At 28.7% G+C, this 20,983-nt stretch overlaps 1 protein-coding gene across 7 annotated transcripts in view; it reads left to right on the top strand.

The window, feature by feature from the left end:
* Positions 1-20,983, top strand: part of LOC107446553 (methyltransferase-like protein 25B) — a 65,714-nt gene that overhangs the window by 27,109 nt on the left and 17,622 nt on the right. For all 7 annotated transcript variants that reach the window (XM_071184369.2, XM_071184373.2, XM_071184371.2 and 4 more), the window contains exon 7: positions 436-477. In XM_071184369.2, the coding sequence (XP_071040470.2) occupies positions 436-477 (42 nt within the window). The remainder of the gene's footprint in view (positions 1-435; positions 478-20,983) is intronic.

Raw genomic sequence — 20,983 nt, 5'->3', positions numbered from 1 at the left:
AATTACATTCAATCAGTGCTGTTAAGATAGAAAATGTCGCCAATTTTATCTTTTGAAAATAAGATATATCGACAGCATCATTGACAATTTATATATTTATAATAGTTAATGTAAAAATATATTTATAATAGTTAATGCTTATCCTATGAGCAAATTATTTTTGCTAACCTCCTTATAATGGATTAATTGAAATTTTGTAACGAATTTTAGAATTGGGGGCACTAAAATTAATAATTGTACCATTGTCTTAGCTTCAAGACTCTAGCACTACAATAACGCAGTAAGTTTTTCTTACAATATTATCAATTATTTTATCAAAAATTTATGATATTTTCGGGAAAAGAGTGTGTTATTTCAATGAATTTTGTTTTCTTTATATTTAAATAATTTTAATATTTATTTATAATATATATTTTTTTAAATTTTTTTCTTTAGGTCATTTCTGAAACATGCTTCTCTTCAAAAAGTTCATCACCTGTATGTACTATTTTTTTATTTTATATTTTCATTAAATTTGTTTAAAATTTTTTTTCAGAGATGTATTTATGAAAAATTATAACCGGTATTAGAATACTACCTAGCAATAGAAAAGTCTACAGAAGTGACAGAAAACTCAAAATTGAGATTTTTATATATTTAGCATTTTTGTATGATGAGCTAGATATTGCTGTACATAAAATTTTTTTGTAAATTTTCATTAAATTTGTTTTAAATTTTTTTTCAGACTTGTATTTATGAAAAATTATAACCTGTATTAGAATACTACCTAGCAATAGAAAAGTCTACAAAAGTGACAAAAAACTCAAAATTGTGATTTTTATATATTTAGTATTTTTGTATGATAAGATAAATATTGCGAAATTTTTTTGTTTAAAAAAAATCAAAAAACAATCAATCATGAGTTTTCTGAAATTCTATTTTAGCATTGATAGTATTAGAAAAATAAAGAAAAAACTTGTCATGGTGCTTGTCACTTATGTTGTTTTTTCAATTGCACAGCCGGAAGTTTTATTCAAATTTTTTTAAATATATTTCATGTAGATACAAAATTTATTAAGTACTTTCAATAGTCTGTGCTAATATTTCATTAGATTATTTTTTTTTTCTAATCTTTATACTCTCTAAATTGTTCCTGGTCTTAATACATTTTAACATTTACATAAAAAAGTCTTGATTGCTACAACATGTTCATAATTTAAATATATTTGAATATCTGAAAGCCATTTTTTGAAAAGGAATTTTCTTTTTTAAATGTTAGGTAACTGGAAAAATTTTCATTATTATTATGCAGTCTCCCGCAAGATTAGAAAATTTGATTTTTGGAAAAATGCAATTTTTAGCCAAAACCTGGAAAATAGCCAATTTCAAACCCACGGTAATAATTAATAGTCAATGATGTTCGTGTAAATGAGTCTAGAATCTAGTTTTTATTATTTCTTGTAAAACTTCCACTCCTACCTTTATTAAATTTTTTGACGTTTATTAAAAAAATATTAATTTTTAAAACTTTAAAATTTTTTGTTTCAATTTTTTTCTTAATGTTTATTTAATAAATAGCTATCCTTAAATAACCATAATTTTAACACAATGATACTATGTTTTTGCAAATGAATCTTTCTATAAAATATATTACTTAATATACATGACTTTCTATAAATATCTATAAATATAAAATATATGACTTTCTATATGACTTATGCAGGGCCGGATTAACCTATAGGCACACTAGGCACGTGCCTAGGGCTTACAAAATTCAGGGGCCTACGAAAAACTTGGGAGAAAAAAATTTGCTGACAAAAATAATTTAGCTTTGAAAACAACAAGTGTATTCTGCACAAAATTATGAAGATACAAATAAAAATATAATATTTTTCGGTAATAAATTATTTTGCAGAATCTTATGATCTAATGTGTTACTTTTTTGCAATTTTTGGATTCAACGAAATCTTGTATTATGCTGTTGAATTCCAAAATGACTCATTTGAAAAAACGTGACAAACATTTTATTAAAATAGTATTAAATAATTTTTTTTCTATTAGTAAACATTTAACCTACCTTGCAAATTTATTTATAAATAATTTCAAAAGATTTACTTTTGACAATGTTAATTTCCTTCACTTAGTTATCATAGTAGTATCATGAAAACTATGAAGCTATTTGTAGTATAAATATTTCTTGTAATTAATCTCACTATCAATTTCAATGTTTTCTTTGCTGGTTTGTTGTTGTATTGTTGACGTGAAGTGTTTACATAGTTATCGATCGAACTAATCATAATGGTATTATCGATATCAACTGCAATATCGGAAGTATGTTGGTATTGCAGATAAAGTTTGATAAACAAATTTGTAAATTAAAATCCATATTAATAAAAATTTTAAAAAAAATATGCAAGAAAATTTTAGCATATATTTTGAAAAGAGGAAAGGAGGGGAGGGACCAAAAACGGCTATGCCTAGGGCCTACGAAAGGTATAATCCGGCTCTGGACTTATGGGATTCGATTAATAAACTATGTATATATTAGAGTAGGTTTTTAAGTCTTTTTTTGGTTTTCATGAGAAACACTGCTTTTATCTATAATTTATTTATTTGTGCATCATGAAATCTAATTGCAATTAAAAGGCAGTTTTGATGGAAAACTTGGAACCCTGTTTAAAACTGGCAACTCTATTGCATATTGCCCATATCTAATAATTTCAAATTTTTTTCTAATGTTTCAAATAATTTTCTAACGTTGGAAAAATAATCTTCTAAGATTTTTTATTCATTCAACTTAGTGCTCGTTTCTAATATTTAATACTTGTAGTACATATCTAAGTTACTAAATGTTCCTAAATCAAAAGCATGTATAAAAGAAATGCTATATATATATATATATATATATATATATATATATATATATATATATATATATATATATATATATATATATATATGTAATGGTATTTGTTACCATTAGTAAAGTCACTCAACACCATTAATGATTATGCTTATTCTTTAATAATAACATGAGTCACACAGACTCTTAACCAATTAAGATCGAACCACACAGGTTTTAAAGCTTCACACAGAAACATACTTCAACTAACTAATAACATAGTCACTCAGACTCTTAACTACTAAGGTTACCGGTTTTCACATGGAAACAACTTCAACAGACAATTCCAATTGACTCACTCTTCCTTTGCATCTGGAAAGTTCTATGCATTTCGTTCAGCCGAGCGACATCTGGCGTACTAACAGAGAGACTGTTGTCTCGCATGTTACACACTCGGCTATTTTGACGGGTTTTGTCCTCGAAACAGATTGACTAAAAAGAAATCTGGAAAGAGAAAAAAAAAAAAAAAACAAAGCAGTTTACAAAACAAACATAACAAATAACAAATACATAAAAAATTTTTGAAGGAAAAAAATCAAAGTTGCATCGTTTCATCAGTAAATATGCACTAATTTGTCCATGGCTTCATATAGTCTACAGCAGTGGTTGTTAAGTTAGGACCTTCATGTTGCCCAACTTTTTATTCTTCATATCGGTCATTGCATTTCACTTTAACAATCTTGTAAGGACCATGAAACTTTGGACGCAACTTTAAACCAGTTCCAAATTGTGTTCTTTGAATCGCCACTAAGTCATCTTTTCTGTACTTGTGGGGTTGTTTGCACTTTCTGTTGTGGGTTGATTTATTCTGCTCTTGACTTTCCATAATTCATTGCTGTGCATCACTTCTTAGATCTTCTCATTGTTTCATAAAGTAGTTTTCATATTCGTCTGTTAAAATTTCTTTAATCCGTAAATCTTCTTTGTTTTTCATGGGTATTCCTATCATTAGTTGAAATGGCGTTTTGTTCGTACAGGTGGAAATTGTACTATTTATAAATCGCTGCACATCGTTCACATGTTTATACCAGTCCATTGGGTTATCGATGGATAACTTTGTGAGAATGGGAATGAGAGTTTCGTGCAATCTCTCTACTTGCCTATTTCCACGAGGCACTCCAGCAGTTATAAGAATATGTTGAATATCGTCCTCTAGACAATAGTCCTTAAATTCTTTAGACACATATGCCCCACCACGGTCTAATATAATTCTGGAGGGATTACCGAAAGTTGTCTGTTGTAACCGCAATTTCTCTAAAGCAACTTGAGCACTTACATTTTTGACGGGGTAAAGCCATACAAATTTCGAAAAACCAATAAACACAGAAAAAAATGTGCTGATATTTCTTTTTTGTTGAAGACAATGGACCTATAAAGTGAATGTGGTATGTACTTAAAGGTACATCTTCTTTACGAATCGGGTGTAAGAAACCTTTCTTTCCTCACTTTCGGTTGTATAGAATACAGTCAACACAATTTGCTAGGACAGATTGTATTTTTGCTTTTAGACCAGGAATATAATAATTTTGTTTAATAGCTTCTTCAGTTTTAGTGAGTGCGTAATGTCCCTTACTATGAACTTCTTTAATGATATCATTTTGCATCGCGTCTGGTATTACTAAAAGATCCCTACCATTATCGTATCGATAAGGAATATCATTTTTAATAAAGTGTATATTATCATTTCCATTGGCAATTAATGTTTTAATAGTGTTTATTTGCTCATCCTCCTTTTAGGCAGCTGCTATTTTCATGGTTACCTCATCATGCTGAATTATAAGAGCAACATTTCTGTTTAAGGCATCAACATGCTTCATTTGTGTAGCAGGCCGATGTATCATATCGAAGTGAAACTCCTCAAGATACAACGCCCACTGCCCAATTTTAGGAATAATTTCTTTTTTACTTATTGTACTTCGGAGAGCAGCGCAAGTGGTTATAATTTTAAACTTTACACCTAACAAATAGTTTCGAAATTTTTTAAGTGCTTCAACTATGGCAAGAGTTTCTAACTCATAGCTACTATATTTCTCTTGTTGTTGGGATGTTTTATTACTAAAATAATGAATTGGATAAAATTTACCATTGTCTGCTTTTTGAAGAAGAACTGCTCCAAAACCAGAACTACTAGCATCTGTATGGAGCCTTAATTCAGAATTTTGTCTATATAAATGAAGGACTGAGTCATTCGTTAAGGCTATCTTGAGCTTTTGAAAAGCTTCTTTTTGTTCCTTACCGAATCTAAAATCAGCATTATTTCTAAGCAAATCACTGAGAGGTTTAGCTATTTTACTATAATTTCGAATAAATTTACGGAAATATCCTGTTAATCCAAGGAAACTCATTAATTTTTTATGTGTTTTAGGTTGCGGGAAATTTTTAACTGCTAAAGTTTTAGAGGGTGAAGGGCGAACCTTGCCATTTTCAATTATGTAACCGAGACATTCTATAGAACGTTTTAAAAATTGAAATTTCTTAAAATTTAATTCTAATCCGTTATCAGCAGCTTTTTTTAAAACACGTTTTAATTTTTTTAAAACCTTCCTCATCATTTTTTGCTGGAATGAAAATGTCATCTTAATAAGTAACTAAAGTTTCATCTTTAATTAATTCTCTAAAAACATGTAAAATATATCTCTGAAAAACACTGGGACTGTTAACCAAACCAATTAGTACCCGTAAAAATTCGTATTGGCCATTATGCGTAATAAAGAATGTGTATTTACGGCTATTTTCTTCAACTTCAATGATGAAACGCTGCTTTCAAATCAATAGAAGAAATTACCTGTGCATCGCCTAATTGTTCTAATATGTCCTCCATAAGGGGTAAGGGAAATCGATCTCGAACAATTTTTTAATTTAATTTCCTATAATCGATGCAAACTCGCGTGGAATTCTCTTTCGTTTTACAAAGGACTATAGGCGCACAAAAATCTGAACAACTTCCACGAATAACACCATCTTTTAACCAGGTGTCTATTTGTTTTTCAACTATTTCCCGCTCTTTAAATGACAAACGACGAGCATGTTAGGAAATGGGAATTTCATCCTTTAAAATAATATTCATTTTAATGTCCGAGGATTTAATCTGAGACGGTTTATGATTATTAATCAAAAGAGTTAAATCTTGCTTTAATTTCTTATTCAGTATATGTGATAAATCGAATTCATTATGATCAATGACATTTGAGATCTGAGTTAAGAAAGAAAAAACTTCTAAATTATTTGAATATTTATTTGACTGAAAAGTATCAGAAGAAGAAACACAATTTGAAAGTGGAGGGATTTGTTGATCATAAATTAAAGATTTGCATCTGGGCATTACACTAGCCTTGAAAGGAGACGCCATGACTGATTTTATTAAAGTTTCAGTTTCATAATTGGGTGAAGCCTCATTAATATTCGAATTTTCTAAAGTCAAAACAGAATCAGAAAAGTGAGCCTTTCTTTGATCATAAATTAACATAGGAGTGGGTGACTGTGTATTATTGCTAACCTTGAATGGAGCAGTGAAAGAAATGTTTGCGCTTTGATTTCCGCTTTGGTGGGGAATAAAATTAATGTTTTTATTTTCGCAAGGAATTATGCGATTTATATTTACTATTTATATTTACTGTGATTTATATTTAATATTTACTACTTTTGGTATACTCGAATTTTGAAAAGTGAATTGACCATTAGAAAAATGAATGTCTAAGCAACTTAAAATATCCATTCCCAAAATAAAATCAAATTGCATGTTTTCTACTACATAAATATTAGCATTTAAAACAAAATTATCAATGCTTTCATCTGCCTTAAAATATCCGAGGGGGGAAATTTGTTCTGAGCTGATACCTGTTACAACAATAGCGGGGGGTTTAAGAGGAATATACCCTAAATTTTGAAAGAGAGCAGGGCTACACATACTAATTTCTGAACCAGTGTCACAAACTGCTGAAATTTTATAATTAAAAATGAATATTTGTTTCAAAATTCTTGTATTTTGAACACTGTGATGAAGTACTTTCTTTTCTGCGCATTCATTGCTTTTATGGCCAGTTTTATTGCAATGTCTACATTTAACCATATTTTTATCACAATTTATACTTATATGGCTGCACTTATTACAAGAATAACATTTTGTATTCAACAATTTATTTTTGGTAGGGTAAAAACAGGATGCATTGATATTGAAAGCTGGAGCTTGAGAAGAGGCAGAGATCTTTGTTTTGTTTTGGTGGGAGGTAGTTTTAAAATTTATTATCAATTTTGTTTACTCGGATTCTTGCGGTTTCATATGTTTCTAATTGCTCTATGAAAGGTTTCAGTTCAATGATCTTATGTAAATCATCTATAAAATGATTATGAATTTCCGACTTCAATTTTCGTTTCAATTGATCCACTATCATTAGTTCTGTAAGACTTTTAAAATCTGTAATTTTGATGCTGGTTATCCATTCTTCGAAATAATGCTGTAAGCGAAATCTCGCCAAGAAACATTCTGTTCTTGTTTGTGGAAAATAAATTTTTGTCTAAATTGTTCAGGGGAAAGTTTGAAACGTTTCAATAGCAAAGTTTTTACCTAATCATAGTTCGAAGTGGATTCTTCTGGCTCTTGAGCTATAATTTGGACAATATTAAGTGGTAAAAGTCCCATTAAATAAATGACAAATTCTTTTTTATCTATGTTGATTCGCGTGGCTTGTCTTTCGAATAACAACAAATATGTGCTTATATCTGTTTCATTAGCATCAAAACTTTTGATTAATTTAGATAGATCACTAGATTTAAATGTGTCTGTGGTAATTACATGAGTTCCATTTTGTTTATTTAAATTTTCCGATTTTGATTTAAATTTAATTTGTGATTTAAATTATCCAATGATCTCAAGTTGAATTTCTTATATATTATATATATATATATATATATATATATATATATATATATATATATATATATATATATATATATATATATATATATACAGTCGAACCCCGCTATAGTGAACCGTCTGCGGACTCAGTAATGTGTCCACTATAACCGATGGTTCACTATATCCAAATTTTTTGAAGAATATTTTTTGCATAAGACAGTTGAATGATTGAAAATTGGCTTTGCAATTTTGCATAAGTTATTTAAAAAAGTATTAACTAATTAACAGATAATAAAGCAAAAATTGATGGGAAAAGTAATTACGTCGCTAAATATTAGTTTTATTTTCACTTTTTATGAAAAAAATTTGTGATTTTTGATTGAAAAGTTGTTTAAAAATAGTGAAAAGTTGCAATTTTTTCCCTTGCAATATAAGGCAGAAAGTTTTTTTTTTTAAATTTAGAAAAAGTACTGTCCGGTTTGAAGAGATAGAAAATAACGTTTCAGGGCCAAAATGGCTGTCCTCGTCTGGTTACGGGAGTGTCCACTTTGCGGAGAATGTACATAATTGTTTATTCAAAATATATATATATATATTTTGAATTTAAATATATATATATATATATATATATATATATATATATATATATATATATATATATATATATATATATATATATATATATATATATATAATAAATAAATACAAGAAAACACGAAGAAAGTTAAGAAAAAAAATAAGTTTCATTTATTGTCTATAATTTTTCTTTGTTTTATTCTACATTTTGAACTTATATATATATATATATATATATATATTTATATACACTGGTTATCATAAATTAAGGAAAAATCACAAAAATAGCGATAACTCTTTCAAAAGTAAGCCAAACCGTGCAAAATTTGCATATGTTGTCCACTAAGAGTAGCTGAGTAAAATTGCAATATGCAAATTAGTGGCGCTGCACTCGGCTTACGTCATCTGCCTGGAGCATAAAAGTCCAAGTTTGAGAGAAAGCACACAAATTTTACTGTGATTGCGACATTGAAAATCTGAGATAGCCAATTCGTAATAATGACCTCTAGGCATCATTTGCCTGAAGAACTACGATGGAGAGCCATCGGGAGACTAGAGGCAGGGCAGAGTCAATCAGAAGTGGCCAGATGGCTAAATGTGAGTCCATCTGTGGTTCATAGACTTTGGAGGCAATTTCAAACCACAGATTCGGCATCTAGGAGGTTCAGTCAAGGACGGCCAACTGTTACGACCAGTGCCGATGACCGATATTTGACATTAAGTGCACGCAGGAATAGAACCGCTACTCCGACACATCTTAGATCCTCTCTTGCTGCAGCCACCGGAAGGTTGGTGTCAACGTCAACTGTGCGCAGAAGGCTCCACGAAGGTGGTCTGTATGCGAGACGACCAGCCATTTGCGTGCCGCTCACATCACGCCATAGGAGAGACCGTTTGCAGTGGGCCCGACAACATGTCCACTGGACGTCAGATCAATGGAGGCCTGTTCTCTTTACGGATGAGTCCAGGTTTAGTCTAGAAAGTGACAGTAGACGTTATTTGATATGGAGAGAACCTGGGACCCGTTATCATCCATCAAACATCCGTGAAAGAGATGCATACGGAAGAGGCAGTGTCTGTGTTTGGGGAGGCATATCCTTAGGAGGGCGCACATACCTCCATGTCTTTCCAAGGGGAACCGTGAATGCTCAGGTTTATCGCGACAACATCCTTGATGCTTATGTGCGCCCATATGCCGGGGCAATTGGTGATTGCTTCCTGTTACAGGACGATAATGCAAGACCACACAGAGCTCGCATTGTTGATGATTATCTTCAACAGGAAACAATTACTCGCATGGAGTGGCCAGCTCGATCCCCGGACTTGAATCCTATCGAGCACGTTTGGGATGCTCTAGGGAGGCGTGTATCTGCCATCAATCCGCCCCCTCAGACCCTTGCCACGCTTGCAACTGCTTTACAAGAGCAATGGCTCTCACTTCCTATTGAACTGATAGACCGCATAATTGAAAGCATCACACATCGCTGTTTGTGCTGTATTGCTTCTAGAGGCAATCATATTCCATATTAAAGGTACTTTTTCTATTGCAAACCGATACTTCCAATTTGTTTATTTTATACATGTGCTAATTTCTATACTACTATTAATGTCTGATAATTTCTTTTTATGTTGTTTAATACCTTACTATGTGTTGTATATTGTGGGTAAGTTTCATAAAATTCCATGTGTAATTTCTTGAGTTATCGCGATTTTTGTGAATTTTCCTTAATTTATGATAACCAGTGTATATATACAGTCGAACCCGTTTAAGAAGTTTTTCAAGGGAGTGGAAAGAAACGACTTATTAAACGGGAAAACTTATTAAACGGTGAAACTTAAAAACACATTAATAAAAAACCAAAAAATTTGAAATTGTGTAACTTATATTAAATTCTCAGCCTAATGAAATAAATATTGAATTTTAATATTCATTTAGAAAAAAAATTGCTAATAAATAAAAACAAAGTAACCTACTTTATTTTTTGTTTCATACAATGTAATATACGTTGTTACAATAATTGACTAGATTTCTGTGAGAAAAAATCGTGTAAAGTGGTTTGTTTTTGTCTTTTCTCACCTACCTTTAAGTGAAAATTGTCCAACTGCTGTAAAAATTTAAACATTTCCGGGGGTACATTTTCAACAGTGTAAATAAATTTCCTAAAAGTATCCAGCCCTTTCCTGACATCAGAAAAGCTAGGTGGTTTAGCAATATCTTCTTCAGTTTCACTGAATTCTTCTGTATCATTTGTAATATCACAAATATCCTCTAATGTCAGCATATCACAAGGTAAAATTTCGTCGTCAACGGATACATATTCTTCAAACGATGCTGTGAAATTAAGTTTATTTTTGAATGACTTCCAATCATTAACAAAATTTACGTTTGTTTCTTCGTCTTCATCTGATATTTCATATTCAGCTTCTAAGAGATATTCTTCAGTTGTATCTCCGTCAGAGAATCCAGCTTTCCGAAAACAGTTAGCAATGGCAGATGGTGTTATTAATTCCCATGCTGATACAATTAACTCAATCGCTTCTAACATATTGACTTTTTTTAGCTCTCCAGTATTTTCAAGTCCTTCCAGCATCCGTTTCACAAGTCGCATTTTATAATGCTGCTTAAATACCTTAATAACTCCCTGATCCATTGGTTGTAGAACAGAAGTAGAATTTGGTGGTAAGAACTGCAACTTGATGTTAGTGTACTTATTCTCCTTGGAATGAGCAGCGCAGTTGTCTACGAAGATTATGATGTTTCGTTTTTCTTTTCGCATCTTACTGTCTAATTTTTTCAAATACGTTTCAAAAATTTTAATTGTCATCCAGGATTTTTGATTACTGTCATAATCACAAGGCAGTGACTTAACATTTCGAAAGCATCTTGGTTTTTTCGATTTACCGATAACTAAAATCGGTAATTTTTCTATACCATTCATACTGGCCCCAACTAAAATTGTCAAACGTTCTTTACTGTTTTTTCCGACATGACAGGGTTCACCTTTAAAGGCAAAAGTTTTATCTGGTAAAAGATTGAAAAACAGTCCACATTCATCCATGTTAAAAATGTTCTTTGGTTGATACCCTGAAATAATTTCAGGTAATTTAGCTTTCCATTCTTCAGCTTCTTGTAAATCAACGCTGTTACAATCTCCTTTAATTGTTTTATAAACTAGACCAGCTCTTTTTTTCATCCGATCAATCCATCCATTGGAAGGCGTAAAATCAACATTCAATTTCTCCGCAATCTCTAATGCTTTTCCTCTAAGAAGAGTTCCGTTGACAGGTATGTTGGCGGATCTTGCTTGTTTAAACCATATCATCAGTTTCTCTTCAATATTTTCGTATTTTCCTTTCTTCACTTTTTTTACTTTCTGGGATGCACCGGAACAAGAAGAGTTTAAGATGATGTCTTTCTTAGCAATAATGCCATTTAACGTAGTAACAGGAAGATCTAAATTTTTTGCTATTTGAACTCGTGTTAATTGAGGATAGCTGTCAACAGCTTTTAAAATTTTTACTTTGTCATCAATAGATAGAGCTTTACGCTTAATGCCTTTACAGGACATTTTCCACAAAAATCAAACTTTTTACGATGATTTTTAAGATAACATAAGCGCCTACACTAAGAAAATTTTCAACGAAATGCTGCTAAATGTTTAGATGTATCTTTCTCTTCAGTTATTGAATGGGTGTGGACAGCAGTGAAGTTCGTGAGTCACCAGGCTATTCATTTAAGGTGGACACAATGACAAAGCTATTCCCTACATTCTTATCAGTTTCATAGTTCATCTAAAGGTTCACATTCCTTTGCTCACACCTGTTCCTGATAAGTCACCTTTCTTTGTAACAAAGGAGTGATGAAGGTCAGTGGTCAGTACCCATACATGTGTTTGTAAGGGCAAGTTAAAACTAAATAAGACATTTTAAATAAAATTTTAAAAAATTGAAATTAGGAGTGGAAACTTCTTAAACGGGAAAAAAACTTCTTATAAAAGTAAATTTAACATTATGGTAATTGTTTTTTTTAAAAAATAACTTCTTACGCGGGAAAACTTCTTAAAAGGGAACTTTTTAAGCGGGTTCCACTGTATATATATATATATATATAATCTGTGAGGAAGAGAAATATTTTGATTTTGTTGATAAACATCATAAACATATTATTACTGGTAATTTAAATATTATAGAAGACTTAGAACTTAGGAATTTAGGCCCATTTACCATATATCAATCAATGAAATTATAAAATACTTTGTTAATGATCTCAATAGTTTATGTTTAAAGATATCAAATAGATTCTCTTTACCTTTAGGTATGGAAATGGGGTATTTATTATTACTTTAAAAACTTTGTTTTCAACAATAAGGATAATTTGAATAAGAGTAACAATTCAATATATTTTTCTAAAATTGTTCAATCACTTTAGCAACTTCAAAAAATTTTTATTATTACTCCCATAGATAAAGCTAACAATAATTATGCTATATTCTGTAAAAAATTCTTTGTTGAACTTTTAAATACGGAATTAAAAAATGGTAAAAATTTTAAACTTAGTAATTTAAATAGTAATATTGTCATTAAAAATTTTTTAGCTTTATATAAGAGATTAAAAATTAGAATTAGCACTATACAATTTCCTTACTTAGTTATCAGTCCTAAATTTCATAAAATTCCTGTAAAATTTAGAACTATCACATGCGGATCTAATACTTATCTGACTAAACCTGGCACCATTTTCTCTAACTACTTAAATAAATTCTATTAACAATATTTTTAAAGACGGTTTCTCTTGGATTATCACTAATAATCAACCGATTTTAGACTTCATTAAACATAATAAAATTAGTTCTATTGTGACTTTTGATTTCCAGGATCTTTTCAAAAGCATTCCCCTTTCTAAACTAAAAGATGTCCTTTTGAACTATTACTTTGATTTTAAAAATATCCTTTGTTGCGATTTCGATTATTGGGAAATTCTGATTGATTTTTGTCTTTTTAGTAATTATCTTTACAATGGAAGAGATATTTTTCTTCAAATTGATGGAATACCACAAGGATCTAAAATTATTCATCTCTCTTAGCTAACTTATTTTTGCATTATTATAAAAAAAAACTATACTCTTAGTATTAAATTTGTTTTTAGATTTATTGATGATTTAATTATCTTTAATTTTCAAGATTATACTATTTTATTAAATAATATTTTCCCCGAGTAATTAATCTTGCTTCGTAATCATGATGATAATATTAATTTCAATTTTTTGGATTTGGGTATTATAAAAGTTGAAAATATCTCCTTTGTTGATTTATACGATGAAAGAAATGATTTTAATTTTAATATAAATAAACTAATTACTTGGAATTCTAATGTTTCTAGGAACATATATTTAGATATCACTTTTAATTAAACGAATAGAATTAAAAGAATATGTAGTAATATTTATTTATCCAAAAAACAAATAGATAAACTCGTTCAAAATTTGATAAAAACAATGGCTACCCAACTAAGGTAATAAAATTCTATATAAAATCATTGATTTAATCGTATATTATTGTGGATATATTTACTAAAAATTTTCTTTGTTGATTTAAATAATTTTTCCATGTGCAAATCCATTTCGGGCAAATGTTTTTATGTGATACTTTTACTTATTGTGTTCTATTTTATTTGTTGTGATTTTTTTGTAAAATGTTTTGAGTGCTCCTCACGCTATTGTGTTGCTATATTTTGCTTTGGCTGTATTGATACAATAATAGAAAGCATTTTTTTTGTGTGGATATAATCGTGTGAGTTGATAAATAGATTATATCTTTTATTTTCCGGATTTTTAAAAAAAATTTTGTCCTCTTTTTACCGATTGATTTTTTTTCCCTTCTGGTTTCTTGTTATTTTTATTATTAATTTTTTTTATTTTTCCCCTTCTTTCATTGTTCTGTAATTTTTCCCTTGTTTTCTCTACATTTTGAACTTCCAAGATAATCCAAGAGAAACCTTCTTTAGTAATATAGTTAATAATCTTATTTAAGTAGTTAGAGAAAATGGAGCCAGGTTTAGTTAAATAAGTATTAGACCCACATGTGATAGACCTAATTATCAGTCCTAAATTTCATAAAATTCCAGTAAAATTTAGAACTATCACATGTGGGTCTAATACTTATTTAACTAAACCTGGCTCCATTTTCTCTAACTACTTAAATAAGATTATTAACTATATTACTAAAGAAGGTTTTGTCTTGGATTATGACTAATAATCAACCGATTTTAGATTTCATTAAACATAATAAAATTAATTCTATTGCGACTTTTGATTTCCAGGATCTTTTCAATAGCATTCCCCTTTCTAAACTGAAAGATGTCCTTTTCAATTATTACTATGATTTTAAAAATATCCTTTGTTGCGATTTTGATTATTGCGAAATTCTGATTAATTTTTGTCTTTTTAGTAATTATCTTTACAATGGAAAGGATATTTTTCTTCAAATTGATGGAATACCACAAGGATCTAATTATTCATCTCTCTTAGCTAACTTATTTTTCCATTATTATGAAAAAAATTATACTCTTAGTATTAAATTTGTTTTTAGATATATTGATGACTTAATTATCTCTAATTTCCAAGATTTTACTATTTTATTGAGTAATATATACCCTGAGTAATTGATCTTACTTCGTAATCATGATGATAATATTAATTTAAATTTTTTGGATTTGGGTATTATGATGGTTGAAAATATCTGCTTTGTTGATTTATACGATAAAATAAATGATTTTAATTTTAATATTAATAAACTAGTTACTTGGAATTCTAATGTTTCTAGGAGCATCTATTTAAATACCACTTTTAATGAAATGAACAGAATTAAAAGAATATGTAGTAATATTTATTTATCCAAAAAACAAATCGATAAACTCTTTCAAAATTTGATAAAAAACAATGGATACCCAACTAAAGTAATAAAATTTTATATAAAATCATTGAAATAATGGTATATTTTTGTGGATATTTTTACTAAAAATTTTTTTTGTTGTTAATTTTTATAATTTTCCCATGTGCAAATCCATTTCAGGTAAATCCATAGCCAAAATTATTTACTAAATAATTTCTTTGTTAATTTGTATAATTTTTCCATGTGCAAATCCATTTCGGGCAAATCCGTGGTTAGAATTATTTACTAAAAATTCCTTTACTAAATAATTTCCTTTGTTAATCTATGCAGTTTTTCCATGTGCAAATCCATTTCGGGCAAATCCGTGGGTAAAATTGTTTGCTAAAAATTTCTTTATTAATTCATACAATTTTTCCATGTGCAAATCCATTTCGGGCAAATCCGTGGCTAAAATTATCTACTAAAATTTATTTTCTTTGTTAATTTTTCCATATGCAAATCCATTTCGGCAAATCCGTGTTAAAATTATCGATAAAAATTTTTTCTTTGCTAATTTAAATAATTTTTCTATGTGCTAATCCATATCGTGCAAATCCACGGCTAAAATTATTTGCAAAAACAGGCAATTTATGTTTCTCTTTTCTATTTTATATGTTTTCTTAAATAAATATCTATCTTCTAATGCTATTTATGATCAATTTCTAAAATTATCCAGTATAATATTACCTTGCGCACATCCATTTCGGGCCCATCCTTGGTAACTAACAAGTCAAAGCTCAGAATAACAAATCACTTCAGCAGTGCAGTAAGAACGACACTTTAAAACCCTCTTGTTACACTCAATTTGCGCTTTTGTTTTCATCTTTTGTTTTCATATTTTGTAATCTGGCAATCCTTCTGCGAAAGCATTTTTAAATCATTCTTGAAAAATTTTCTGTCCTTGTAAGTTGATCTGATTTTGCTACTCGCTTTATAGTCCCCTTTTTAATGTTTTTTTCTTTTATTTTATTTTCTGTTTTTACATGTTACTTATTTTTACTTTTTGTGATCTATTTTATTTGCTGTTATTTTTTTAAAATTTTTTTTGAGTGCTCCTCACACTATTGTATTAATATATTTTGCTTCGGCTTTATTGATACAATATCAGAAAGCACTCTGTTTTGCGGATATAATCGTGTGGGCTGCAGAAAAGATTATATCATTTTTTCCCCCCCGGTTTTTTTAAATAAAATTTTAACTTTTTTTTTTTCCTTCTTAAACTGTTGTTTGTTATTTTCTTACTTATTATTCCCCCCCCCCTTTTTTTAAATTTGTCTATTATTTTTCTTTGTTTTATTCTTCATTTTGAACATATCTAATGAGTTCTGTTTACTTGCAGCTTAAGCGCATTAAATGATACTTATTGTTTTTCTTAACTTTCTTCGTGTTTTTTTGTATTTATTTATTTATTATTATTATTATATATATATATATATGGGTGATTCTCACGAAACATGACAATTCACAGTCCCTTGCTCCAAGATCTAATATTATAATACTAAAAGAACTTTTTTTTCAAAAAATTAATAAATAGCATTGCTGCTAGCATTTTAAAATGACTTTGCACTAGCATTGACTGTTTTGTATACTTAAAAAATTTAATTGAATATCAAAATGTCATTTTCCTGGCATGTCCCAAGCAATATTTCCAATAATAAATAGCTTCAAAACTTCCCATACATTTTTCAAAATCTAATTTTTTTTATCTTATCCTTTGTAAGCATTTCTAGAATATTCGCAGAGGTTATTGTTTACTAAAACTTCGTTTAAAAAAAAATTTCTGTCAATAATTTGTTTGACCCGTGAAAATCTGTCATTTTCCTGGCTACTTTCATTTAGTGATTTATAACCAAAATAGATATTGCCAGGAATCAATATCTTATGTTAATAGATTGATTAGATACCCTCCTATCTGAACATGTCTTGTTGCATGAATAAAGAACCAATTTTCTGGCTCAAAATCTATTTCAAAAATTTTTTCAAGGTGAGTAGGTTTTTATGCTGTCATTTTCCTGACTTCTTGAAATCATTAATAACAAAAACTACATAGATTTATCTGAGTTATTTTAAGAAATACTTTTGTTTTCTGCAGAATATAACGTCTTCGTCCAAAATATTAAATTAAAGTAAAGTTATATGCTATAAAATGGCGAATTTGTCATTTTCCTGGCTTATGAATGCCAGGACATTGAAGTGTTACCAGAAATTCTTTTTAACTGCTAATACTGTAAAGAGGGAAAGCAAATATTAACATAATACCAAGTTTATGTATGATTGTAATATGCTTGGATGTCAAAGTTATTTATTTATTTAATGATTGATTATTATACACAATTTTATTCTGTACATATCAGCAACACAATTTTTTTTGTTTCTTTCTACAGTGGATAAAAAGAATTAATTTAAGCAATTTATGGTCCACCTAACATAAAGGCTTGAGTTGAGTTACTTACTATTAACTTAAAATGAATGTTTTTTAAACTTCTAAGGTAATATGTCATTTTTTTAAACTTCTAAGGTAATATGTCATTATCCTAGCATTCAAGATTTGGTGAATTTCTATTTTATTTTTTTTCTCGAGCAAATGTCAATAAACTACACTGCTGTCTATAAGATATTAATAAGTGTAGCTAAAGAAGTATACAAAAAAATTTTAGATTATTTTGAAGACTTTAATTTGAAGAAATTTTTTGGTCCGAATTGTCATGTTTCGTGAGAATCACCCATATACTAAAAAATTCCTTTGTTAATTTATATAAATTTTCCATGTGCGTATTCATTTCGGGCCAATCCGTGGCTAAAATTATTTACTAAAAATTTCTTTTTTAATGTGTACAATTTTTCCATGTGCTAATCCATTTCGGGCAAATCCGTGGCTAAAATTATCTACTAAAATTTTTTTTCTTTGTTAATTTATATAATTTTTCCATGTGCAAATCCATTTCAGGCAAATCCGTGGCTAAAATTATCTACTAAAATTTTTTTCTTTGTTAATTTATGTAATTTTTCCATGTGCAAATCCATTTCGGGCAAATCCGCGGCTAAAATTATGTGCAAAACTAGCAATTCATGTTTCTCTTTTCTATTATATATTTTTTTCTTAAATAAATATTTATTTTCTGAAATTATTTATGTTCGACTTCTTTAAATTATCCAGTATAATATTACCTTGCGCACATCCATTTCGGGCCCATCCTTGGTAACTAACAAATCAAACGCACTTCAGCAATGCAGTAAGAACAGCACTTTAAAACAAAACTCCTTTAATTACGCTCAATTTGTGCTTTTGTTTTCATATTTTGCAATCTGGCAATCTTGTTACGAAGATATTTTTTAAATCATTCTTGAAAAATTTCCCGTTCATGTAAGTACATTTGAATTCGCGACTCGCTTTATAGATTATGTTTTATTCAGTTTTTTCTTTTTATTTTATTTTATTTTCTGGTTTTACGTGTTATTTTTACTTTTTTGTTCTATTTTATCTCTTGTAATTTTTGTAAAAATTTCTTTTGAGTGCTCCTCACACTATTGTATTAATATTTTTTGCTTTGGCTATATTGATACAATATCAGAAAGCACTCTTTTTTGCGGATATAATCGTGTGGGCTGATGAAAAGATTATATCTTTTATTTTCCGGAAATTTAAAAAAAATTTTATCCTTTTTTTCTTCTTCTCAGTTGTTTGTTATTTTCTTTTATTATTGTTTTTCGTTCCCCCCCTTTTTTCATATGTCTGTAATTTTCCTTTGTTTTATCTTCATTTTGAACTTATATATATATATATATATCATATATAACAATCAATTAAGCAACTTCAAAAAAATTTTGTAATTACTCCCATAGACAAAGCTAACAATAATTATGCTATATTCTGTAAAAAATTCTATGCTGAACTTTTAAATACGGAATTAAAAAATAGTAAAAATTTTGAACTTAGTAATTTCAATAATAATATTGTCATTAAAAAAATTTTAGCTTTTTACAAGAGATTAAAAATTAAAATTAGCAATATACAATTTCCTTACTTAATTATCAGTCCTAAATTTCATAAAATTCCAGTAAAATTTAGAACTATCACATGTGGGTCTAATACTTATTTAACTAAACCTGGCACCCTTTTCTCTAACTACTTAAATAAGATTATTAACTATATTACTAAAGAAGGTTTCTCTTGGATTGTCACTAATAATCAACCGATTTTAGATTTCATTAAACATAATAAAATTAATTCTATTGCGACTTTTGATTTCCAGGATCTTTTCAATAGCATTCCCCTTTCTAAACTAAAAGATGTCCTTTTGAATTATTACCATGATTTTAAAAATACCCTTTGTTGCGATTTTGATTATTGGGAAATTCTGATTAATCTTTGTCTTTTTAATAATTATCTTTACAATGGAAGGGATATTTTTCTTCAAATTAATGGAATACCACAGGGATCTAATTATTCATCTCTCTTAGCTAACTTATTTTTGCATTATTATGAAAAAAATTTTACTCTTAGTATTAAATTTGTTTTTAGATATATTGATGACTTAATTGTCTTTAATTTCCTAGATTTTACTGTTTTATTGAGTGATATATACCCTGAGGAATTAATCTTACTTCGTAATCATGATGATAACATTAATTTCAATTTTTTGGATTTGGGTATTATGAAAGTTGAAAATATCTCCTTTGTTGATTTATACGATAAAAGAAATGATTTTAATTTTAATATTAATAAACTAGTTACTTGGAATTCTAATGTTTCTAGGAGCATCTATTTAAATACCACTTTTAATGAAATGAACAGAATTAAAAGAATATGTAGTAATATTTATTTATCCAAAAAACAAATCGATAAACTCTTTCAAAATCTGATAAAAAACAATGGATACCCAACTAATGTAATAAAATTTTATATAAAATCATTGAATTAATCGTATATTTTGGTGGATATATTTATTAAACATTTTTTTGTTAATTTTTATGATTTTCCCATGTGCAAATCCATTTCAGGTAAATCCATTGCCAAAATTATTTCTTTGTTAATTTGTATAATTTTTCCATGTGCAAATCCATTTCGGGCAAATCCGTGGTTAGAATTATTTACTAAAAATTCCTTCACTAAATAATTTTCTTTGTTAATCTATACAGTTTTTCCATGTGCAAATCCATTACGGGCAAATCCGTGGATAAAATTGTTTTCTAAAAATTTCTTTATTAATTTATACAATTTTCCATGTGCAAATCCATTTCGGGCAAATCCGTGTCAAAATTATCTATTGAAAGAATTTTTCTTTGATAATTTAAATAATTTTTCTATGTACTAATCCATTTCGTGCAAATCCGCGGCTAAAATTATCTGCAAAACAGGCAATTTATGTTTCTCTTTTCTATTTTATACTTTTTCTTAAATAAACATCTATCTTCTAAAACTATTTATGATCAATTTTTAAAATTATTCAGTATAATATTACCTTGCGCACATCCATTTCGGGCCCATCCTTGGTAACTAACAAATCAAAACTCAGAATAACAAATCACTTCAACAGTGCTGTAAGAACGACACTTTAAAACCCTTTTGTTACACTCGATTTGCGCTTTTGTTTTCATCTTTTGTTTTCATATTTTGTAATCTGGCAATCTTTCTGCGAAAACATTTTTAAATCATTCTTGAAAAATATTCGTCCATGTAAGTTGAACTGATTTTGCTGCTCGCTTTATAGTCTCCCCTTTTTAATGTTTTTTCTTTTTAT

This window comes from Parasteatoda tepidariorum, chromosome 10 (assembly GCF_982258835.1).
Source record: "Parasteatoda tepidariorum strain Cologne lab strain chromosome 10, Ptep-v5.0, whole genome shotgun sequence".
Lineage (NCBI taxonomy): Eukaryota > Metazoa > Arthropoda > Arachnida > Araneae > Theridiidae > Parasteatoda > Parasteatoda tepidariorum.
Note: the sequence above shows the minus strand (reverse complement) of the source record. Positions and strands in the feature narration are given on the sequence as shown.